Source organism: Volvox carteri (genome assembly GCF_000143455.1).
Source record: "Volvox carteri f. nagariensis unplaced genomic scaffold VOLCAscaffold_90, whole genome shotgun sequence".
Lineage (NCBI taxonomy): Eukaryota > Viridiplantae > Chlorophyta > Chlorophyceae > Chlamydomonadales > Volvocaceae > Volvox > Volvox carteri.
Genome location: NW_003307633.1, coordinates 87,983 through 112,110, shown reverse-complemented (window position 1 = coordinate 112,110; position 24,128 = coordinate 87,983). Strand labels below are relative to the sequence as shown.

Here is a 24,128-nt window from a genome sequence, read left to right as displayed (position 1 = left end):
TGATCGTGCATGCTGCAATGCCACAAGCGTGTTTCCTGTTGGCTTTAATGTACGCGGGTTTAAGGGTTTGTCTCACCGGCGTAGGCGCCATGCCGTACAGCACTTGGATGTGTCGTGACGAGCTGAGGTGTAGCACCTTCGCCCTTAGCGCCTTTTCCTCGGCGGAGCAGCCAGGGACGCCGCACACCATCACCTCTGCCCCAGGGTGCTCTTGCGTGCCCTGCCAAGGCCGCTCCTTCATCCTCCCCGTCGCTTTTAGATTGAGCAGGTTGACAACGTTCCGTGAGAAAGATTACACAACAAATCTGTGCATAGAATCACCGCGCATACGGCAGCGCCGGCAGTAGTACGATAAGGGTAGGGGTGCGATGAAGTGGCCAAGTTTGCGGCAGCTGTGGAGTGCGTTCGCTTACCAGCGCGACTATAGTGGCTGCGACCGCGAACAGCGCCCCAGCGGTAAACATGACGAAGGGGCTCCGCCAGAACCCGCCTGCCGGGAGGAGCACCTGTTTGATGCTCCTCAAGATATATATTAAACAGGCGAAGCTGCAGCCATGTGCGAAGGTTCATTAACATACTCGTTCTCCACGTCAAAGTTGGGATAAATTGACGCACCTGAGGAGCCATGCCAGCGCCTCCTCGGAAAGCTGTCGCATATTTGTTAAGATAACTTAACGTTACATAGTAATTCCGAAATCGCATCGACGGTATTGCATACCCCGTCGATACATCGCCAGGGCTTTTCCTTGCGGCACAGATGCTACAACTGAGTACGCAACAATAAAAGGTAAAAACATAATCAAACATAGAATAGAGATTGTGTCATCCAGGTCTATTATCAGGACGAGAACGTTCCCGTACGATACCAACTGCTCCGTTTCTCCAGCACGCAGCAACAGCACCCCCTCAAAATTAGCCGTTCAAGCACCATACTTTGGTGCACGCCCAATTTTATATGCAACTTCTGGCAGAAGACGGTCCATCAGGACAACGCCCACGCCCCCTGCTGTAAGCGCTTCCTTGTAACTCAGCCGCTCAGCCCGATCGCGCCGCACAACGCCCGGCAAACGACGCGCCACCAGCACCGGCGCGTACGCATCCGTCTCCACGCGCTCCATCCCCAGGAACTCAAAGCTCTGTACAGGTCTTGAGACCAGAGGAAAATCCGGCGTGTCCAGCACAGAAAGGCCGCCGGTGGCGGCCCCAGAAGCCGCCGCGGCAGCGGCAGCGGCTCCGCCGCCTCGACCCAGCTGCGCGAGGTTACGTGGTGTGACTATCATGGCCGAGGGGTCCAGCTGCGTGCCACCGGGCTGCAGTAGAGCCCCACCGGCGCCGCCACCGCCACCAGCAACAACAACTCCTCCCCCTGCCGGCCCCGGTACAACTACCTTCTGCCCTGCTGGGCTAAGCATTAGCATCAGCAGCGTGCGCTCCCGAATTTCTGCAACGCAAAACAGCATACAAGACGTACGGCAATATACAAAAAATACGTTGAATGGCACTTCCTGGAAAGCCCGAGCAGGCACACGATGACGCAAGGAGGAATCCTGCAGCGGCCTCGCAGGTGTGACGGCAGGAGTGGCCATCAGGTGTGGAGAGATGAAGAAATGGCTCACCTGGCAGCGCCAGCAGCCCCTTCACTAGCGAGTCCATCCACTCCAGCGCCTCGCATCCCGCATCCCATCGCACATCGGCATCGGCCACGGCGTCAGCCGAGGCAGCACTGGCATCCGCTGCCACGGCCTCAGCTCCCGCCGCTGCCTCCGCCGGCTGCGGTGTCTGTATCTGTATCTGTGGGGGCGGCGGGCGGGCTTGGTTCTTCCCCCCCAGGAGGAGGTCGTCTAGGTCCAGATGCAGCAGCAGCAGGTCCCGTCCACTAGCGCCCTCCGCGGCACCTGATAGGAAACGGAGGGGCGGGGGATGGCAGGGGGAAAAACCGCGGACGGCGGGAGAAGGCACCAGGAGAATTAGACCGGAGCCGGGAGTGGTAGAGGAATGAAAGACACCGGGCCACGGTAAGGAGCTAAACACGAAAGATTGAGAGGTCGATGGGCGGAACATAGCCGTGAGATGATGATGAGGTTTGGAGAACTGGGGTGACCCGTGAGGTCGTGAGGATATGGGGTGTACTTCTCCGCGCGCGAATGCAAGCGTGTGCATGATATGGCCTGAGCTGTGAGCGTGTGTCTGTGTCTGTGTGTGTGTGTGTGTGTGTGTGTGTGTGTGTGTGTGTGTGTGTGTGTGTGTGTGCTCACGAATCGCCCAAAGGAAGGCCTTATCATTCCGGTGCATGTGCCCGCGCAACCCTTTGCCTGGGGCTCATCCCTCCTCCTCCCTTCCCCCGGGCCACACACGCACCCAGCTCAGCTGATACCACCGCCGCAAAGCTCCCCGCATCAGGCAGCCCCAGCACAACCCGCCTTCCGTCAGCTGCTGCTCCTGACGATCCCGCTGCTCCTGCTGCACCAGCTGCAGCTGCGTGTGCGGCCGTGGTGGTGCCCGCGCGGGCAGTGCCTGTATCCAGCGGCGGCGTTGCCGCTGGCACGGCGGCGGCGGCGCCGTTCCCGACCCATGGGTCCCCTCGGTCTGCCTCGGAACCATCCAGGCTCAGCTGGCCTACCACTGCCATGCCCAGGCGCTCCGCTAGTTGGCGGACTGGGCCACTTGTGGAGACTAGAGCAGCCTGCATGCCCTTGAACCTGCGGTAACATGCATGGAGGTGTGTACGGCGCTGTGCGGCGAGGAGCAATGGGTATGACTGTCCGTGTGCCGGCTACGCAGTTACACATGGCTCGGCTGTTGCAGCCCTGGGACGAGTTGACGCGCTTGCCGCGGCAGCTGCCACTACGGCGTCAGTCGTGTTCACAGTGATGGCGCTTGGCAACGATGGCAATGGCCATGATTGTGTTGGCGGTGATGGTGATGGTGGGGTTAGTGGTGTTGGTGTGACGTCGCTGGTGGTCGCGCAGTTGCATTTCCCAATGCTCCCATCCTACCTGGCTGCCAAACTGGGTAGCCTGGCATCACCCTCCTGGCGCGAGGACCCGCATTCCTGTGGGCCGGTTGAGAGTAGATGGGGTTAGGGGTCAGGGTTGCGAGGATGAGGCCAAGGATGAGGGCAAGAGGGAGAGAGCTAAGAAGCTCTACTTATACCTGGAGATATCCCCGATGGATAAAAGTGGGGGTGAGGGATTGAGGTATACAGCTGTAGGTACGCGGCTCAAAGCGCATTTCCGGGGTGCATTTTGGCCTGTATAAGCCAAAAATGGCGAGCTGTGAGCCGGAGCAACAATGGCTGGCATACAGTCGCCGTATAATAAGCCGAAGCTGCGCACAACAACCGTACGGACCTGGTACACACCCAGGAGCTGGGCAAGCTCGGATATTGCCGGCCCTGAACCCAGCTCTGGCGGTCAGGTTCAAGCAGGGAAGGAAGGACAGTGGCGAAGAGGGAGGTCAGGTGAACGTTTCATGCATGCCGCGGCACGTTGCTGGATAAGTTTTAGGAAGGGACCCTCACCAGTCCCGTCACGTGCAGGCCGAACAGCCAAAAGTCCTAGATTGCCTTCTCGAACGACGAGATTACAGTGGGGGAGCGTGCAAGACTCCAGATTTGTGATACCATCGGCAGCGACCACGAAGCCGGTTGCATATATGAGAAGCGCCTTCGGAGGCGGCTCCTGTCTCGCTACCGCGGTGGCTGCATCGAGCTGTCCTTGCGATAAGGAAACTTCTGGCCTATCGCGGCAGTCGAAACAATCGCAAAAGACGATGCGTTGCCGTTGCCGAGGCATGCGTGCAAGCCGAAGTTACCATCAATTATTATTAATTCATGATGGTATTTATGCCTCATTCCGAAACTTAAATGGAATCCTGTTTTTTCCGTTTGTTAGGTCGTACATTTTCCTGTCTGGTCGGTTCTCTGATGCCTGTGGAGCCTTATACACCCAGTCTCACATTACCCGTCCCGTTGACATCTTAGGAATTCCAGCGAACCCCTTGTATCCTAAGTCCTCAGTTCTTCGCTCGCTGCAAACCCTACGCCACATATGTTCTGCACTGGCTTCCCCCAAAGACGGGATAATTTGCGCATTCGCCCGTGGGGAATGCTGGAAACATGTGTGGATAGATCTCGCTCCTTTTTTGATGAACACAATGGCTTCTACAACAGCCAACGGAAGGTCGAGAGTCCAGCAATGTGGGGTTACGCGGGTTTCACTGGCGTCGGCGCCGTGGATAACAGCGGGGCATCCTTGGCGCCAGATCTACCCAAGAGATGGACAGAAGATACATCCGGATGTTGTGTGTAGGCCTCGGGACAGGAGAACACACAAGTCTCACGTTGTTGAAATGCTCCCGTATCCTTTCATACATTTCAATGTTGTTTAAAGTAGACAATATGGGCCGAGGAAAGATTACATATCAACATCTAAAAAGCAAACTAAAAAAAGCAGATAACAACTAAAGAATTTGTTTGTTACAGTATCAGGCGAGGCTGCGTCTCGAGCAGGGCCTGCTTAGGATTTCCAACCGGCCTGGCGCGGCTCCACCTCTCTAAGCCGCCCTGGGAGCTCCAGACCTCCCATTAAGTCTCTACATTCAATAGGTCAGATCATCACGCGGGGCGAAGCACCGGTGCGATAACAGCCCGCTAGACTTCGACAGCGGCAACCTTAAGAGACCACGAAACGGCAGGCAGCTACAGCACGTTGCCTTGCCACAGTAAAGCTGGATAAGTCGTTGGAGCAGGGCAGCCGCAGGAACCGTTGGGCCACATTTTAGCTGGATTCCTTATCGTGTCGTCACATCCCCCGGCACCGCGTCAGTCAGCGCTGCACGGCACAGGCCACCAGTCCGCTACAACCCCCCCATCAACCCGCGCATCTTGGCCCTCTTCATGTGCGTCGGACGCGGCGAAAGAACAAACAATCATTCGACATCGAGGAGCACGTGGCGAATCATTCAACGGTTCCCTGCCGCATGCAAAAGTGCCTTCAATTGCAGCGCCGAGAAGATGCACACACGCGCAAGTGCCTGGCTAGGTTTCACTGCAAAAAGCGCGCATATACTCCTGCTCGCACGAAAGATACTCCCCGTTTGTGAAAAGAAGGATCTGCGTGACCTGCGTTCCACCTCGGTACAGCTGCTCCTGTAGTAAAGGGTAGATGTTGATCCGCTCGCGCGCGCTGAAGCCGAGCAACGGACTGCCGAGCGAACCAGTGAGAGGAGTGCTCCTGTGTCTCACTCGTCCTCGTGCCCAAAGGCTAAAACACCTACACCCACAAGCACATATGTGCGCGCGCACTTTGATGATGGCGACGTTTCCTCCTACTAGGACGCACCCACCATAGAACCACCGAATCGCCGCAGGTAGCTGACCACGAACATACTCCAATCCAGCACCAATCCAGCCCAGCCCTGCACCTTTGAAACTCAGTGCCACTGGTTTGCACCTTACCCTCACGCACAACACGCAAATCTCCTTCTCCTCCCTCGCGTCGCCCACGAAACCGACAGCTATAACTCAAGCGGGCGCGACATTTCAAAAATTGTAAAGCGTCGATATGCATGCACGCTCCTGGCGCAGTCGGGATGGTGGCGATACATGTGGAAGACGCATCCAATGAATAGCCAAATAGTTCACACATCGTTTCAAAAATTTGGGATCGTTCCGGGCCCTGAAGGGGTGACCTTGAGCCAACCACACTTCCCGTAGAGCTGTTAGGCCGGCTTAAAGAAGCAAAATGAAACACCCAATGACCGAGATTAGGTCCCCTCTCGCCTTCCTGAAAGTTGCCGCAGCCGCCGCCGCTGCCGCTGCCAATGCCCCCATAACTACAACCACCACAACCGCCACGCTGCCCCACTCATCGAGAAAGGTCCTGAGAGGGCCGACCCTGCCAGGTACATGTAACACGGGCACAACGACATTTTCAAGAACGCAGCCCCGTCCTCGGCAAACAAGGGCAGCCAGTCGCCCTTACCAATCGCCATTACCAGTAGAAAAAATAACAAACGGATGGCACCAGCCCCACGGCTTAGGGAAAGATACAGCGGACGCAGCAGTCGTACATCCCTACAAATAACAGCCCCAAGGCCGTTCACAGCGGCTACAGAAGGCGATGCGAACATGCGACACAATATGGCTTATGAAGAATATGATGCGATAAGCAAGGGGCATGACTATAAGCTGTCCCGACCCCGACGAATGCCGCACACAACCCTGCTTATCCACGAAGAGCAGACGATCGTGCAGGCACGGTCGTGCAGGTAATGAACGATCGGAGGCGGGCGCCTGGTCAACGCTGGGACCATGAGCCAAGCCAACGCAGCCATGCCCTGTAGGTGATGAAGCCAGGTAAGATTGCCGCCGGGCGCGGCTAAGGATGGCGCAGTGGGTCGCCCCTCCCTTAAACCCCCAGCCGGAGTAATCCTCACCACCCACAACTCCACGTAGGACACCTCGTTACCGCAAGAAAGCGCGTTCGAATTTTTTTCTTATGGTTTTTCTCAAGCACGTATTCTCGTGTTACAGCCACGACCATTAGATGGCCAGCGGCAACTTCCCAAACCCAGCTGCCAGATCCCCCAGACAAAAGTATCTTTGATATAAGCTACGCACACGTGCCTTTCTGAACAGCCGTAAAAACCGAAGCGGCAGAGGGAACTTAAGAAAAGCCGCGGGCGCACACGGTGGGCACACACTCGACTATGTATGTAAATATGTATGTACGTACGTTTGTATGCGATGCGCGATGCAGGATGCACCGATCTACCATGCAAAGATGCCGATGCCATGCTGTGATGTGTTGTGTGTTATAAGTTACGTTAGGCCATGCAATGTTATGAGTTATACCGACTCGACGTGCACCGTGCAAGCCGTCATACGACTGTGTAGCTCTAGGTACAGGTCACTGACGAGCGCCCAACCCCCCAAGAGGCCCCGTGGATATGTCGAAGCCGTTCCTTCTACCTACATCGTCGTCGGGTTCACATAAAAGCAATTGATTGTCCCAGCGTGTGCGTCTGGATTGACCTAACGAGCCAATAACGCGACCAACCACCAACACCAACATCATCACCAGCACCAAGGCACGCCACATGTGACCCTGTTCAACCGGGAATGCAGTCGACGAATGGAGCGCAAGGCCCCCGAGGGATATTCAACCCCGAGAACCAGCAGCCACACATACATACAAATAGGTGGGCCTCAGCTGTCCCACGACAAATGCACGCATGTGTCTACGAAGCGCACACACACATCACATGCACATGCTTGAGAAACGGAACCCCCCACATACATGCATAATATTGTATAACATGTATTCAGGCATGCATATTACGCCACGTGAGGAGTTCGCATGGGCGCGTCGTATTGGGTTTTTGGGCCACCAAGGACAGCCAAGGCACTACCCACACACCCACACACACACACGCACGCCAGACAAGCACGCGGTGCTGTGAACGCTGCGCCTTGGCTTAGGACGCCTTTCCCAGAGACATACACAGTCAAGTCTCAGCACACGGCTGCAGCTCCCCCGGCCCCCAGCTCCCCCGGCCCCCAGCTCCCCCGGCCCCCAGCTCCACTGGGGAGCTCACAACCCTCCTCTCCTCCAGTGTCCCCACATGAGCTCCGGGGCGAGAGCTTCACCAACACCAACACCTTCACTACACCTGCATAATGTGCACTCGAATACCCAGGACCCGCTTCTCCTCGCTCCCTCCTCTCTCATCACACAGCTGGACCGAAGTTGGGGGAGAAGGAAATAGCAACCCAGCTGTTCCCGCTAGCCACTTACACCTAGGACCCCCATGACTCCCCTTAGCTGTGTGTAACTTAAACTTAATCAGCCTTGCTCCGAACCTGGCTGCGTGCACGGACGCGGCGGCGGTACTGCACCACCAGGACCGCGTGAAGCAGCAAGTTTGTAACAATCGAGCAGCACGCAAGTAAGACCGCGGGCAGTACTGCGTCCATGGCGGTTTTGTACGCGCCGACGCGCACCCACACGCCCACGTGAGCAGGGACACGCAAAGCGGCGAGGAGTAGAGAGGGCCAAGGCATGATCTGCGCGGCGGCAAGAACAGCAGTTCCCAGGTGGCGGTCGCGTGAAATTATGGACTTGGACATCGTAGCTTAGCTTTGTGGTACGACGTGAGAAAGAAAAGGCGAGTCTGTGCATGTTTGGGTTTACCGCCCATACTCCGACGGTAATCAAAGACACCAGCACAAAGTTTACTGATTTCTTCCGTACTCGTCACGGTTATCGTTTTCCACGCATGGAGACGGCAATACACATCCAGAAGAGCTGAACAATAGGCCTCTACCTCTCTAAGACTTACCACCACTGTTGCCGACAGCACCACGCCCTCGCCCATCACCACCGACGCGCACCGCTGGTGGTAGGCCACGATGGCGGGCGGTGGCGGCCAGCCCGCCGCCACCAGCGCCAGCCCGAGGCAGAAGGACAGGTACCGCGGAATCATGCAATGGCGCACCAGCCGCGACCAGGCGGGGCGCCGCAGCAGCGGCCGTGTCAGGGTGGACAGCGCACTGGTGGCCAGGGTCACGAGGCACGGCGCCACGTGGGAAAGGAAGGCCGGCAGGGGCCGCTGCCGCCACCGCGGCTCCTCCTGCCAGGTCCGCAACACAATGCCACCTACGGATAGGAAGAACATGACGTCCCTGCGGTTGAGGCGACGGCGGCGAGGAGGGGGACGCGTGTGTGCGCGGAAATTGGGCGTGCGGTGCGCGGCTGAGGGATGTTTGGGCGGCAGTGAGGAGTGCGGTGGCATGTGCACCAGGATGGCGCGTCCAGGATGACCCGGATAGCAGGACAAGGTCATACGGCCACACAAACAGGGCACAATGCGGAGGAGCAGTTTCGAGCGCATGTGCTCGTGACACGCTGTGTGCTACAAATGGCCGTCAGGTACCGTGTGTTGAAGCCGCATCGCAGTACGAGTGCCTGAAATGGGCGGGTGTGTTAGTTTAAAGTTTACAGCGCAAAGAGCGCATCCCACTGCTGGTGAAGAAAAGCCAATCTTCTTTGACCGGTGCTCAACAAACGCCGGTCAACCTGCTCAAGATTTTCCTCGCCAGCGGAGCGGTGAAATTCATGCGAGACCTGAAAAAGTTGACGAGATCGCTAGGAACCCCTAAGCCATGCTTCCTAACGGCCCGTTTCCCGTACCCACACCGTTGTCCAGCACACTCACACCGCCTTGACTCACAATACGGGTGCCTGCATGGCGCAGTACTCCGTCAGGAAATCCTGGTAGCCGGGATCCTTAAGAGTGCCGTACATGTCGTTCACGCATGCCCAGGCGCCAGTCGCCGCCACTGCCGCTTGAGATTCACACCACCGCTGCCCTTGCCGCCACTGCCGCCGCCGCCGCATTACCGTCCCCGCTTCACCGCCAGCACAGCCTGCCGGGGTAGCCTCCTCTACGGCGTCTACCGCTACTGCCGCCGCCGCCGCCGACGGACCCAAACGAGTCGGGACCGGACAAGCCGCACTGGTGGCTCTACTGCTGCTAGTGTCGACACGACCCGCACCAGCCGCCGGTGCCACTGCGGCCGAGCTCACTACAGCAGCTGAACCATGGGACACGACGACCCAACCCAGCAGTTTACGCTCCTGGCCCCTAACAGCACCATTGCCGTCACCACCGCAGCCACCAGGGTCCCGATCTCCACTACCGCCCGGGCTCCTGCTGACGTTTTTCCCATCACTAGCATCGCCGCGCCCACTGCCGTGATGACCTTCGTAATCGTAATTGCGGTTCTCTAGGTCGGAGCCATACAACTTGAGGTCTTCAGCACAAGGTTTGATGCCGGCTGGTTCGAAATCGGCCGAATGGCTGGCGACAACTGGCATTTGATCCTCTGGCGGCTGGTTCCGGAGCCAAGACGCAATCGTGTCCAGTTCCCTGCGCAGCCGAGCCCGCGTGGCAGGCCATAGCAGGTCCCCATCCGGTGTCTGACTGAGTGAGTCGTACAAGTGTCGCCCGAGCCCCTCAAGTGCTGTGAGATCGCCGCCGCCGCCAGCGCCGGTTCCAGGGGCTGCGGCTGCGGCGGCGGCGGCGGCAGCGCTCCGTGCCATGCCGCCCAGGAAGAAACCCAAGTCGACCACAAATTCTTCGACCTCACCTGCCGCCTGCTCGTCGTCCACGCCGGCGGTCGCAGCAGCGGTACCGCTGCCGTCGCCGTCACCCACGGCACCGCTGCAAGCGTGGAAAATCTCCGCCGCGACCAGTGGATCATCCACACACAGCACTGGCACCGGGCGTGTAAAACACCCGGGGCCCCCCTCCTCCTCCTCCTCCTCCTCCTCCTCCTCTGGGAGGTGCGCCTGCAGCAATAGCAGGCCCGGGCCTGGCGGCAAGTCCTGGATACGGCAAGTCCCTGTGATCAGAAAGCCCCCCGCGGCACAGACCGGCAGCGTCGCGCCGCTGCTGCCGCACTCGCCCCCCGTCCCCTGCGCGGCAGCAGCTCGCTCTCCGTCGCCGGCACAGTCAACGTTACCATCACTTGCACCGCTGCTGGGGTCATTGGAGCCAATCCCAACGACCGACTCCTCAACCCCCCCGCCGCGGCTGCCCACACAGCCACCAGCGTTGTCGTGGCCACGGATTGACTGAAGGGTTGCCCCTGCCAGCCGGGAAGCAACGTTTCGCCCATCGTAGCCTCCCGGCGGCGACGGGAGCACTGCTACAGCTGTCGACGGCGCCGCCGCAGCAACGAAGTCGCCATCGAGGATGTGGGTCATTGCCCCTGCAGCAGCCGCAGCAGCCGGCGCCGCTACTCCCAATATCTGGCAGCTCCCCAACTCCCAGATCACTGGCAGAGACGCACCGCCAATACGCGCCGAAACCACGACCTCCGGCGGCTCATCATCCTTCCTGGAGCCCAGAGGCAATGGCCACCAAATCCTCACTGCGAGGGCTGCCGTACGATGAGGATCCGGCGCTGGTTCCGCTGCTGTGGCCGCATCTGAGTGAAGTGCTGCTGATGCTGTGATCCCATCCGCAACATTAGCGGCGCACGGTGCCACGGTGTAAGCGCTGGATGCAGCCACGTCGCATCGCAACGTGCATGCCTCTGCCGCCGTCAGGGGCGGCCTTCTTGCAGGCCCAACCACTGCCGTGGTCGCCATCCCACGGGGCCCCGGAGCCGTGCACACGACCCTTGGCCATACTGCTAATTCCGGGCAAAATGCCAGATCACCAGGCCGATCGCCCCTAGCAGTTGTCGCTAATGCTATTTGCCGCTGCCGCAAGCCAGCTGTGTGGCTGCTGCCATCGATGTCGCTGGCGCCATGCTCGCCGCTGCCCAGAGGCACTGAAGCCTCCGCGGCGGCAGGTCGCAAATATTCCCACACCACAGCCGAGTGTCGCCGGGGACTGGACAGTGGCTCGAGGGGGAGTTGCAGGGACTGCACGAGCTCATCCACGTTAAGGTGCCCTACACTACGGCGTGGTGCCTTTGCCGGGGGAGACGACATCTCAACATGGGCCGCCGGCAGCACCCGACCGTCGTACTCTATGAAGTGTACCGTATCCACCAGGAGCTGCAAAACCAGGAGCGCACAGACAGACAGACGGACGGGGCGCCAGGGGGGACGCGGGGTGCTCAGATGCATAATTGTAGTTGTGCACTGCAGCCTGGCAGCCGTGTTGACGCAAGCGGAGCTCTCCTCCGAGTTCACGCAAATGTGTAGAGTAGACAGGCGCTAATTCACCTCTGTCAGACGTCGGGACGTACTCCTCCGTACTCTCCCCCCTCCCCCCTTCTTAAAACCCCAGCCCCGAGTCCCGGGCCTGAGCCCTTACCTCGATGCAACCCCGTCGTACATACACGCCCTCCAGCTGCTGCCCCGCCGCCGTCACCACCGCCGCAATGCGCTCCTGGTAGCCGGCAGCTATCAACTCAGGCTGGACGCCGTGGATCTTGACTCGCGTGGAAGATAATTCCGCACGATGGACGTACGGCCGCAAGGCCGAGCGGGTGGCCTGGGCATCGCCGCTGCCAGTTGTCCCGGCCGCCAGATGGCAGCGATGGTTTTGGTTATAGTTCTGGAGCTGCCCGTACCAACCGTTTCCCTTAAGCTGGGGCCCACTGCCGCTGTGTTTCTGGAGCTGGAGCCCACTGCCGCTGCTGCCATGGGCATTACAAACCTCTATGCATGGCGTACTGACCGAGACAGCGGTGATGGCTGCACGGCCGTGACCACGACCACCGCCGTTAGCTCTGCAACGGAGTGCTGATGCCGCGCACCAGCCCGCTCGCAATCGTACGGCAGGTTCACGCAACCTGCTCTGTAGGATGACGGCGTCCTCACCCTCTAAGTTCCTCTTAACAGCCTCCAACGCGAGTTCAGCGTGCGCAGCAGGCCCTTGCGGTGGCAAATGCGCCGCAGGACCAACGTCTCCATTCGCTGGCATGCATAACAGGGCCTTTGAGCTCACAGCCTGGCGCTTTTTTCGAGGCTGTAGCAGTCGGCTGCCTATCGGGTTGCGCTTGCTGCTTGCCACCAGACAAGTAGCCGATAGACACATGAAGAGCAGGGCCAAGGCGGCCTCCGACGCGAGTTCTGAGGCCGTCTGCGGGTGGGAATAAGGCAAGAGGACCTTGAAGATCTGAGTGCAAACCATGAACGCCTAAATTTGCTGGGATTGGACGCGACGGGGTTGGATTAGGCAACATTGATGTTCAGGTACACGCAAACGCTCGGACGGGAGGGAAGGATGATGCCAACCGGACAGCGTGGATGTTCGGCGGGCCTGGTGTTCATGTGCCGGGCGATATGCAATGGCCACAGTCGGATTGAATATGTGTGAACTGCGTGCTTCAAAGCAGCACTTGGCAAGCCTTCTGAGTATACTCTAGGCAATAGTAGCAAAGCGGCTCTTGGCAATACTGCCCATAAATCAATGGTAATAACCATTTTCGACAACTGTCTGCCGGGGTTGGACAGATGAAGTCGCCACGAAGCGACGAACCGTCGGAACGGTTGCGTCGCAGATGCAAGCAAAGTAAGCCGCCCGGGCTCATGCAGCGTTCACATCAAGGCTGTTGTGCGCAAAAGCTAAAAATAGAATGCGCAAAAGCCAATACTTAAGCTCCCGAAAGGCCTGCGAGAAGTATGGGGCTTACCTTCCCAAAAGCAGCAAGCCGACCAACAGTCAAGTTGTCAAATGCGAGCTTCAGTATCTCCACCGGGAATGCGCCAATAACAATCGGTGCAATAGCCGAGGTTAATGGATAGAGGACGCTGTGCTTCGTCCAGGCGTGGCACGGAGTTAGCCCCCTTACAGCAGCGAACTCAACACTGTCTCCCATGTCCGCAGCTAAGTGCCCCTTAAACCATAGGTGAATATATTGCAGTCCACACCCAAGGATTGGACCTTAGGTTGTCAGTGAAGCTACGCCTGGATGCAGGCGTGCCCCACTCCAGACCCCGTATCTTGAAACGCAACGACCGTGGTTTCACTGCTGGTTGATCGTGCTGCTCATTTTTTGCTTATAGCTGCTAGATAGCCTGTCCCGGTGTAACCAAGTGTTCGTAACTGCGAGTCCGGAAAGTCCGGAAGGAATGGACATTCCAAGTAGTACTCCAGGTTAGTTAATTAAGCGCCTATACCTTGGAACGCCAATGCTCTTTGCTTCGCGGAACGGCTAGATAGGAGTACGGCTTGGCAGACATCAGGTCAGCCTGTCAGACATTCTGTAACAAAGCTGCACCTGTTGGGTGTACCGTGTGGTCCATAGCGTCAGTTCGCGTGATAATATGTGCAACATTTTGTTGCGGGGACCTAAGCACCAATAGACATGGTGATATTGCGCCAATTGGGCGGTGTGGGTGGGAAGTGGTGGCAACCCTCCCTCAGGCGGGACGAGGTTAGCCGCAGTGATGTCGTTACGCTCACACTCTTTGCGCAACTCACCCTGCCGTGTGCCGCGTTGCGGCTGGAGCGCGGCGGTGGGCCCAGTTACCCTGGCCGGCTCCGCGGCGGCAGCAGTTGGCTGCGCAGTACGTGGGCGCGAGGGTCCGGGACCTGTTGGGTCGTGCGCTCCATTGGCGTTGTTGTCGGCGTCATGCGCCGCAGTGGCTAAAACGCTCCCGCAGTTCGCGGCTTTTCTGCACATAGGAGAGTTCCTCATTAGCTTCCATTAGGAAGCCTAGTGCGGAGCGATAGCCTTGCTCGTCGCAGAATTGTCTGACTTTGTCAAACATGCGCGACGGCGGTGTTATGCCCTTACGCTGGGCACGCCTTACGTACTTCTCATACATTTCCTGGACCTTTTGTACCAGTTCCTTTGCCCTAGAGGGGCTCACCTGGCGCAGCTGATAGCGCTCATGGTCGGCCTTCGCCGACTGGGTGCGCATGGTATTCCCTGGGCTCGCCATGTAAGTCAGATAGAAAATGTTTCTTAAGTTGGAATGTGTTTGCGGAAGCGATGGAGTGCTTGACTCCGAGGTCGTTTGACCGGTTGGTCTAAGATACCAAAATTGTAACAAAGCTTGCAGTTGGCAAGCAGTTGCGAAAAAGGAAATTATCCAACGATAAAAGGTGGTATTGATAAATACCGTTTGGTATTGGAAGATTATGAATAGTTCTTGGATGTACCGTTGGTACGATACCGTTGGCCCGGTGAGCCAAGGGCCGCCTTAGCGGCGTTACACATTCCCCTTTCCAAAGGGGCGTTTCATAGTATTAATCATGCCTTCACTCTACACATCTTTCGTGCCTGCTTCAAAGAGCAATTAAGGCCTGCTCAAGCACAGGAGTATTGGTTGGGTTGAGCGCGAACAGCTCGCGCACGACACACGCCTATACCTTTTCCTCCACAGAAAAGCCAATAAGCCCACCAAACGCATGTGTGATTTACAGTATCGATGGATAAACCAGGAAAAAATCAACGAGTTAAGACAAGTTACAAGTTCCGTAAAAGCCGGCAGGGCCATGGACGGTAGAATTAATGCGGGTAGGGGGGGACCATTATCGTCCTCCCTCATCCGCTTCAGCGCTTTGGCGCGTTAACGCAACTTGCCTGACCTCCCAGAATTTCGAGAGGTATCCGGCGCCTCGGTCATAATGGTGCGAATGCTGCGCCCTTGTAAACGAGGTCACCGTCATACTTAGCCCGCGTGCTCGTGTAAGCAGGGCATTCCGCGAAAACACGCAATTCGTCTTCAACCGCTCCACAGTCACAAAGCCTGAAAGGTGCGCGCGGTGCGCTCACACCAAACATCGGCAAACGTTTCGGGAGCTTCGGGTCGTGCCGAAACGCCCGAAATCAGAAATAGAGTTCCCGAAGCCAGCCGGCTTGCAGAAATAGGATCATACGCCGTCAAAAAACGCATTTTCATTCCGCGGCCTTGTAACAGAAATTGTACCGGAAGACAGAAATAGACCCGTTCCCGAAACCAGAAATACCCCTTTTGCCGATGTCTGGCTCACACCCGTTTGGCTGGTTAACGTCTAACTTCCAACAGCCCAACCAGAAACGCACGCAAACGCTGCAGCACCAGACATCGGCAAACGGGGTATTTGTGGTTTCGGGAACGGGTCTATTTCTGTCCTCCAGTACAATTTCTGTTACAAGGCCGCGGAATGAAAATGCGTTTTTTTACAACAGTTTGACATTCGAATACGGCGTATGATCCTATTTCTGCAAGCCGGCCGGCTTCGGGAACTCTATTTCTGTTTTCGGGAGTTTCGGCACGACCCGAAGCTCCCGAAGCGTTTGCCGATGCCTGTGCGGCACCTATATTAGGTTAGGTTAGGCACTACACATAACGCGCGGCCATTGCCCCCGGGGGATCCCGGGATTGAGACCTGTCAGGGACGATAATCCTTCCGATGGTGGATGGTATTGCGCCCCTAGTTGATGGACGGGGAAGGCAGGGTTTCGCAAGGTAGCTGCCACGGGTGAGAATATAACCCCCTGTTTCACGCAACGGCAGGAGTATTTCTAGTTTCGGGACAAAATTGGCACAATGGAACTGGAGCGGCCTCTGCGACAGCACGCGGTAGAGTGAAATCATAGTCGGTTTCCTCGCCACAGGCGAGAGCAATAGAGAGCAATACACGGCCTGTCCTCCCTGCCCATGATTGCGGCCTCATGGGGCATCCCCAATCGGAAGAGAAGTTGGGATTTCAAAGCTAAATGAATGCGTGGATGAGCAGTGCCGAGAGACCCCCCTTATCTTCTAGGCCTTACATGTGCTGGAGTGTAGTCAGGGGCTCTGCAGTGCACGTCCGCATGTGTGTTTCTGTTCACGCGCTAAGTACCAGTACTCACCTAGACAATCCAAAGCAAAAAAAGCGTTCCACTTAGCATGCAATCAGGCGCGTTTGGATGCACAGGGCTGATCCAGCGCTTTTTAAGCAGTCACAGGGCTGGTCTAGTCAGAGGAATGTTCTGGCCGAGAAGTTTTGCCCCCCAAATCATGCACTTCAGCCGGTGAAAGCTAGGCGCAAATGGTCCTAGAGATTTAACAGTCATGTACCCATTTTGTGTAAGGACGGGCCATTGAATGGTGATCCTGCTTTACTCGTATACTGATTATCGCGGTCGTTAGTCACGGGATCACGCACGAGGGTGCATGCCAAGTTTTTCCACCTTTATATACAACCAATGCAAGTCAAAAACTGAACCTGTCATTGGATAAATTCAGCAATTCTATAATTGACATACCTTAATTGGTGTTTTTTGTGAACCATACAGGTTTCACTGACGCAACTTTTCTTGACACGTTCTTAGTGCCTGGATCCCTCAATTGCATCCGGGCGTGATGATAATACCTGGGCACTTGCTGCTGGAACTGGCGCTTGCCGTTCTTGTGGCATCAGCCGCCCATGGTGCCGAATTGTGCGGTCTCACACCTACTCCATCTTGCGGCGGTCACGATTACTCGGCTGTATTTCGCCCAGCTGAGCGTGGCATAGACTTTGACAGCCTTCCTGGATACACACGTAGCGCACATTACGCTGACCATGCGCTCATCGCCGTAGAAAGCCGGGTCTTTGCAGGCCAGCGCGGCTGGAAATCTACGCTGACCGCCCACTTGGTCTCACCAGCTCGCGGTGCCAACTTCGCCATGTATCTTGCGGAAATGTCCGACGACTCGTCTGCTGAGCCCGCGAAGCCTGGCGTGGAGCGCTTCGTGCTCGTCCTGCAGGGCGAGATCACCGTGTCGCATGGTGCTAAGAACATGGTCCTTGGCGCCAACAGCTATGTGTACTTCCCGCCCAACTCCACCGACACGCTTTACTCGGAGGATGGCGCCGGTCTGCTCGTGTACGAGCGTGTATACGCCGCCGGCGGCAAGCCCGTCTTCAGCAGCGGTGACGTGGAGGAGTCGGCGCTGTTGCCCACAGGACCCGAAGTCTTCAAGCTGCGCAAGCTGCTCCCACAGACTGCCGACTACGATTTCAATGTGCACATCATGGACTTCCAGCCTGGGGAGTACCTATGGGTCAAGGAGGTGCACTACAACCAACACGGCCTTCTACTTCTCGAGGGCAAAGGCATCTACCGGCTGGCAGACAAATGGTACCCGGTTCAGGCGGGTGACGCGATTTGGATGGCGCCTTACGTGCCGCAATGGTATGCCGCGCTGGGGGCCTCGCCCACTCGCTACGTCATCTACAAAGACACCACCCTTGACCCGCTGCTGGGCTAAGGGGAAGTCAGCCTGGTAAGGCCTGCACAAGTGCTTGGCTTGAAACGGGGCTGGACCCAGCCCGGTGTTCATGGTGTGGAACTCCGTATGGAGTGAAAGCCGACTGATTTAAGATACGCGCGGCGCGCGGCTGGGGGAGGCCTGCGGCCTGTGAGGGACATTGCAAGAGCGCGGAATGGTAAAATATGTGACCCAGATGGCCATTTTGCGTTGGCTCTTGAATCCGCGGCTCTCGGGGTATTTTCTCATCTTCACGAATTGAAAAATGGACTTCGGAGGTGCTTAACAGTGGAGGTAGGGTGCGGGGCGCCGCACAGTGGGGGTTAGGACACAGCCGGCGGTGATGACCGGAAGCGCAGGTGCTGGAATTTGCCGGAGAGGTTGGCTGCGTCTTGAGTATCGGATTCGTAAGTCATAAAGCGTGCATTAGTAGGTTTACCCGGGGGTTTCGGAAGCAGTACGATTTACGGTACACGAGGCATCAAGTGTGACATGTTCTCTGTTGGCAGGGGGCAGCGGCAGGCTGATATGGGTCGGACCGTGTGCAAGCCTGGCCAGTCGTAAACTCGGACTGGAGCTGCATGTTTCGAGATGTGGTCCAGAAAACTGACTCACGAGCTCGGTATCGGCGATGGAATCAATGCATTTTATGGCAATTGAATCTTGTCTCACCCTACTTGCACGCGTTTGGGACTGGTGAAATCTCCGTTTTCGGGTAGCCAGATGTGAAAATTTATCCAGATAACAGGATGATTCTGCATGCCCACGGAGCCACACAATAAGCAATGGTTAGGGCGGCGAATGGGCGTTTGCAGTAGGCATGTAACCGAGCATGTAACTGTCGAGTTGGTCGGTGTAATAGAAATGTATAGAATAGAGGATTTCGGGATCAGATCCACTTGCGGCAGGCATGTTTCGTAGTGAGTTTCCCCATAATCTGGGCAACTCTACTTGCGACTGTGCATCTCCTGTACTCTTTCCATCAGGTACTTCCGTTCGCGTAAAGTATTGGACCCACGCCCGGTGCGTTTGCGACCTGGACTGTACATCGCGTGGGGTGTTTTGTGAAACAGGGGGGTGTATCTTCGCTCGTGGCATCTACCCTGCGAAACCCTACCTTCCCCGGTATTTCGGGGCACCCTCATCCAGTCACCCTAGTGAACTTCTCAGTGGATCGCTCAGGTTCCGCACCCACCACCAGCATCCAATGGAATCTGCTGGGTCGACAGCGGCCCAACTCCATTCCTGATCGAGCTCGCAGGTTACTTTATCCCAGGTCACCACGGTCCATCAACTTGGGGCACTATGCCTTCCACCATCGGAAGGACTTTTGACCCTAACGGGTATCGATCCCGGGATCTCCCGGGGGCAATGGTCGCGCCTTACCAGTAGTGCCAGACCCTAGTATTAACTGTATGTAACCAAACCGGAGTCCCGCGTGTGGAAAGGATTCTGCGGTCTACCATACATAAACAATTCCGGATGCGCTTGATATCTTGGGATCATAATGCATCTCACAGGTCTTGCGAAGGTCATGGCGAGCAATGGATTTGCGTGCCAGCGGCGTGCCGTGCTTGGCGTTGCTCGAAAAGCAGCTGGAAAATGAAACCGCAGATCGAATGGTGTGGCAATGCGCCATGTGCAACGAGCGATAAAGATATGACGCAAAAGGGCTTGGCTGTATCCGGCCATGGCATCTGCTTTGCGTGCTGAGCAGGTACATGTACGACTCGACGGCGGAGTTGACCAGCGTCATTCAAGAGGTCTCGGACTTCCAGGGAAATTGACAGCTACACAGGTCGCTACCGACATACTTTGTGGAAATAGGGAGCGGTTAGGTTTGCCGCCGAAGAGTTCAAGGTTGCCTCTTCTGAATTGGGCAGACGGAGAACAGCTTATACAGCCCACTCCGATTCATTATTATGCAACTAATATGTTAGGCATCTCTACCATTCTCCCCATTTTTGCCAACCCGAAAGTTCCTGGCAAACGATTGCTGCAGTAAGGAGCCAGGCAGCGTCAGGACGTAATGGAATTATCTCCTGAAGGCCTGGCAGCTGCGGCGGCGACGCGTCAAGCTGCGCGGAAGCGGCAGCAGGATGCCAAGGAGGACGGCGCTGGGGATGGCCCTGTCTCCCCTCAGTCCGAGCAGCCGGCCAAACGCCTTCAGGCCATCGGTGGTCGTCCGCCATCAACTTGCACGCATGAGGTTGCTGTGCCGGAAGGATTTGACGAATCCACCCTCAAACACGACCCGGAGGTCCATGGTGAGACCGTCTCTAGCCCGCCTTTGTCCTCCCAGCTCTGCCGCGCGTTCATACCCTTGTGCATCCGTGCCTACCTTTACCACGGCGCCTATCAGCGGCATTCCGGACTTCGTCCTCTCTAGTGTCCTTGTCCATGAGGTTCTCCAGGGTTAACCACGTTACATAGGCACGCGGTAATGCTTTTTCCCCGATGCTGATCTGCGCTTGAACAGATTCTATGCGCGACCCGCAGGCACCCTCCATGAACCCATTTACAAAGGCTCCCGCGCCAAGGAGTATCCCTTCGTTCTGGACCCATTTCAGGAGACCAGTATAGCATGCCTGGTGCGTGGGGTTAGGAATTTGGGCCTCTGGGCTTTCTGCAGGTGCGGGGCCCGGTACCTAAAGGGCGAGGCCAGAGGGCTGCACGGGAGCGTCCCTTCCCGTAGTAGCCATCGCGTTACCGAGCACTTCCGAGTATGCTGCGAGGCAGTGCAGCTCACGGTGATGGTAGGAACCTGTAAGCGGTGAACGCCTTTCCGCGAGACCCACATCCCCGTCCAGCATTCAACCATCGCACGGAAGTAGTTGGTGGATGCGGACTGCCGCTCCCAACGGAACCAGTTCCTTGCAATCCTTTGAAAGATCTCGCTTGCGAGAAGCTCTGGTATGGAAGCGCTGGTTGGACCAGGTACATGGTCCTCGGCCCGTGGCTCTTTCAGTCTGGGCCACACGGGGATGGAGGGGTGAAGTATCATTTCTCCTCGCTGCTTGCGACACGGCTTTGCCGCGATGCCTTACTGGGCCCGTAGCGCATAGCCGGTGCACGTGATCAGGCGCTGGAGTAGACTGCAGGATTTCAAGTACCGGGCAGCAGTGGACTCCTTTCTCTCATGTTGGGGCCCTTCCCTTCCTTGCTTCACGCCTACTCATGCACCTCTCTGCCTCCCATCAGTTTTCCGCGCACCCGCATTTGAGTCACGCCTTCCTCTATGCCTCTTCCCGGCCTCCGTGCCGCGCGGTGTGGCTCATTCTTGGATGCACATTCATCGGTAATCCAGCGGCTAATTCCCTGCTGCCGCCTCCCTCCCATCAGGAGCGACACGAGTCGGTCCTGGTGTCAGCGCATACGTCGGCGGGCAAGACTGTGGTTGCTGAGTGAGTGTGAGAGCTTTGGGGCCTTCTGGTCTGGTCGGAATGAGGGTATTTTGAGGAATGTAACGGGGAGCACACAGGATCGATCCGCATGGGCAGCGGCATCAGGGCGCTTAAGATGCTGCCCAGGTGATGACGGCAGGGGCAGGAGGAGGGTGAGGATTGTTGGAAATCGGGCCAGAGGGTCAGCTAGCACTGTAGCAACCTCCTTAAACCTCTCCATGACCTCCCCTGCTCCGCCTCTCCCGTCTTGTTTACCGTGCCTTTGCTTTCGCAGGTATGCCATTGCCATGGGCTTTCGGAGCAACCAGAGGGTGATCTACACGTCGCCCCTGAAGGCACGTGGCTGCCACTGGGGTTCCGGTGGTTAGGGTCCGGCGGTTAGGGTCCGGCGGTTAAGGTCCGGTGGTTAGGGTCCGGAAGCATTGGAATCAGGACGCAGAACAGGAACCGAACCAAGTGGCACCGGCTACTGAAGCAGGTGCCACTATCCTGGAAGTGCAGAGCCCATGACTGCCATCGAACTCGTCTATGAGCTCAGTGGACACGAAAGGACACGATGCCTGCAGCACACAGCTTGCTACCCGCTGCAGCACCAGAGAAGACGTCCATTTCATGGCGCTCGTGGCAAGGGCATGATTGTGGCTGGTTGTTACTTGGCCATGGTGTTTGAGGCCCTTTTCCGCTCTTCCACCGTTGCTGTGCTGACCCTAGGCAGCTCCCATTCTCGCCATATCCCTGCCGGTACTCATGTTGGTTTTATCGGTCCGTCATTCGGTTCACCTCCTCAGCATCATCCTCGATGTCCGGTGCGGCCATTGACCATGCTTGATTTGTTGTGCGTGCTGTTGTTGCCACCACCGCGCTGCCGACTGGCGCTACAACTGTTTCCCTTAGGCTCTGTCCAACCAGAAATTCAGAGAGCTGTCGGAGGCGTTTGCAGGCGATGTGGGTCTCATGACGGGCGATGTGAGCCTCAACCCGAATGCCTCATGCATCGTGATGACCACGGAGATCCTGCGCTCCATGATTTACCGGTGGGTGGGTGACTGGCTGGTTAGAAACCACTTTACCACGCCTTGCCGTTGCGGTGCTGGAAGGACCCAACGTGCCATCAGCCAACGTCCCTTTGCCAGCAATACGCAACCCGTGTGCAAAGCACCGCCTCCACGCACTTGCTTGCCGTGCCTGCATGCGCCTTTTGCGAACATGTGAGGTAAAGGAACGCGCGAAACGCGTCCTTGTCCCTCGTGTATGCGCATACCTGTTGCAATGGTCCTTTGCTGCCCCGTGCATGTGCTTAACAATGGCCACAGGGGCAGTGAGCTGCTCCGAGAGGTGGCCTGGGTGGTGTTCGACGAGGTCCACTACATGCAGGTGAGAAAGAAAGAGTATTATATGCGAGGAGGAGTGTGGAAGGTGTGTGCGTGTGTGTGCGTGTGTGTGTGTGTGTGTGTGTGAGAGAGAGAGAGAGAGAGAGAGAGAGAGAGAAAATAGAGAGAAAATAGAGAGAAAGAGTCACGCAGGCGGGTGGACCTTTGGGGTGGTGGGAGCTGAGCGAGTACGGAGGCGGGGAAAACATCATCATCTTACCGCCGCCGCCGCCACTTCGCCCTCGCTCAGTCCCCATCTTCTCGCCTTTCTACCGTCCTGCACAACTCCTTACAGCTTGTTCGGATTTTAGCAGTTGGACGTTGCGGCGACCTCGCAGTGGAACTCGCACATGATCTCGTCCCCGTCCTCACACCGGTTGTTCGTGCCATATGCCCGTTCCCGATGCCTGTGGACCTGCCTGACAGGACCGGGAGCGCGGCGTGGTGTGGGAAGAGACCATCATCTTCCTGGACCACCGCACCAAGATGGTACGTACCCTGCTGTACGAAATATGGCCATGCTTCTCGTACGAGTGAGCACCATTTGCGGCCCTCTTGAGGCCTTATGGTCTACTCATGTGGCCACCGATACAGCTGATTCAGCTTTATGCATTTCCTCTTCCATTCTCCCACGCCTCGCCTCTTGCTCCCCGCAATCATTCGCGCCTGATCAGGTATTCCTTTCCGCCACGCTTTCGAATAGCTCCCAGTTCGCTGCCTGGGTGGCCCACCTGCACAAGTCACCATGCCATGTGGTGTACACAGACTACCGGCCAACACCGCTGCAGGTGTGTGTGTGTGCGTGTTTGTGTGTCCACACGCGCACGCGTGTGTGTGTATATGTGTATGTGTTTGTGTGTTGATGGATGGGGGGATGCGTGGAGGAGGGAGGAGGGGAGAGATGAGGGAGAAGCAACGCAGTGGGTGTAGTGTAGGAGTAACTGCAAAGCTGTTTTCCGTGTACCACGTTCTAACCATAAAAACAGGTCGGCGCGCCGTGTTGTTCCTTCCACCTTTGGGTCCCCTGGGCCAATTCGGTGGCCTCTCCCCGTTCTACCCCCTCGTTCTACAGCCCCCGGATCCCTCTTTCCTCCCCGCCCCACGGGCCTTTCATGCGTTTCACTCCATCCCGGACTTTTACCTCTTTTCCTCTTATTTCCTGCAACTGCAGCACTACGCATACCCATCGGGCGGCAGAGGACTGTACTTACTGCTAGACGAGCGGGGCAATTTCAGGTGCGTGAATTAGAAATTACGGTGGGGTGTGGCCAGTCATGTGGACCTTGTTTTCATTGCCATGGCGCGATGTGTGTATGCGTGTGCGTGCGATATGAGTGCTTGTGTGGCTTGTGCTGCTTGTGGGTTGGCTATGGCTCGGAGCTGGTAAGCGCTCGTAAAGGGCGCCCCGCATAGCTGCGTCCGGAGCTCAAGGGTTGTTTTACGGATGCTCCGCACCTCCACCGCACACCCCATGCATTGCAGGACGGAGAATTTTGACAAGCTCCGGGAGAGTCTCTCCATGACGGTGGGGGCTTCCGCTGAAGGCGCGGAGGAAGGGGAGGTGGAGGGCGCCGGGGGCGGCGGTGGCGGCCGAGGGAATCGCGGCGGCCGGGGTGGCCGCGGGCGGGGCGGGCGCGGCCGCGGCGGGCGCGGCGACG

The 24,128-nt window shown here is 57.3% G+C and overlaps 3 protein-coding genes across 3 annotated transcripts in view; 2 read left to right on the top strand and 1 right to left on the bottom strand.

Annotated features, from left to right (window-relative positions):
* Positions 1–6,977: 6,977 nt before the first annotated feature.
* On the bottom strand, positions 6,978–14,576 carry VOLCADRAFT_108081 (uncharacterized protein; the record flags this gene model as incomplete). Its single annotated transcript, XM_002958258.1, has 8 exons — positions 14,343–14,576; positions 13,951–14,029; positions 13,160–13,410; positions 11,836–12,606; positions 9,235–11,573; positions 8,344–8,686; positions 7,865–8,068; positions 6,978–7,109 (listed from the first exon to the last, which is right to left on the bottom strand). Coding segments are annotated over exons 1-8 (4,191 nt in total), but the record flags the coding sequence as incomplete, so codon positions are not given.
* A 2,211-nt stretch (positions 14,577–16,787) lies between these two features.
* VOLCADRAFT_84422 (uncharacterized protein) lies at positions 16,788–17,696 on the top strand (the record flags this gene model as incomplete). Its single annotated transcript, XM_002958284.1, has 1 exon — positions 16,788–17,696. The coding sequence occupies exon 1, from the start codon at positions 16,806–16,808 to the stop codon at positions 17,694–17,696; it is 891 nt and encodes a 296-aa protein (XP_002958330.1). The 5' UTR covers positions 16,788–16,805.
* Positions 17,697–19,725: 2,029 nt separating this feature from the next.
* VOLCADRAFT_121704 (uncharacterized protein) overlaps positions 19,726–24,128 on the top strand; it is a gene marked incomplete at its 5' end in the record, with an annotated part of 11,764 nt that continues 7,361 nt past the window's right edge. Inside the window, 10 exons of the mRNA XM_002958283.1 lie at positions 19,726–19,963; positions 20,196–20,287; positions 21,039–21,100; positions 21,375–21,411; positions 21,995–22,134; positions 22,414–22,474; positions 22,897–22,959; positions 23,145–23,258; positions 23,642–23,706; positions 23,953–23,995. Of these exons, the coding sequence (XP_002958329.1) occupies positions 19,726–19,963; positions 20,196–20,287; positions 21,039–21,100; positions 21,375–21,411; positions 21,995–22,134; positions 22,414–22,474; positions 22,897–22,959; positions 23,145–23,258; positions 23,642–23,706; positions 23,953–23,995 (915 nt within the window). The remainder of the gene's footprint in view (positions 19,964–20,195; positions 20,288–21,038; positions 21,101–21,374; positions 21,412–21,994; positions 22,135–22,413; positions 22,475–22,896; positions 22,960–23,144; positions 23,259–23,641; positions 23,707–23,952; positions 23,996–24,128) is intronic.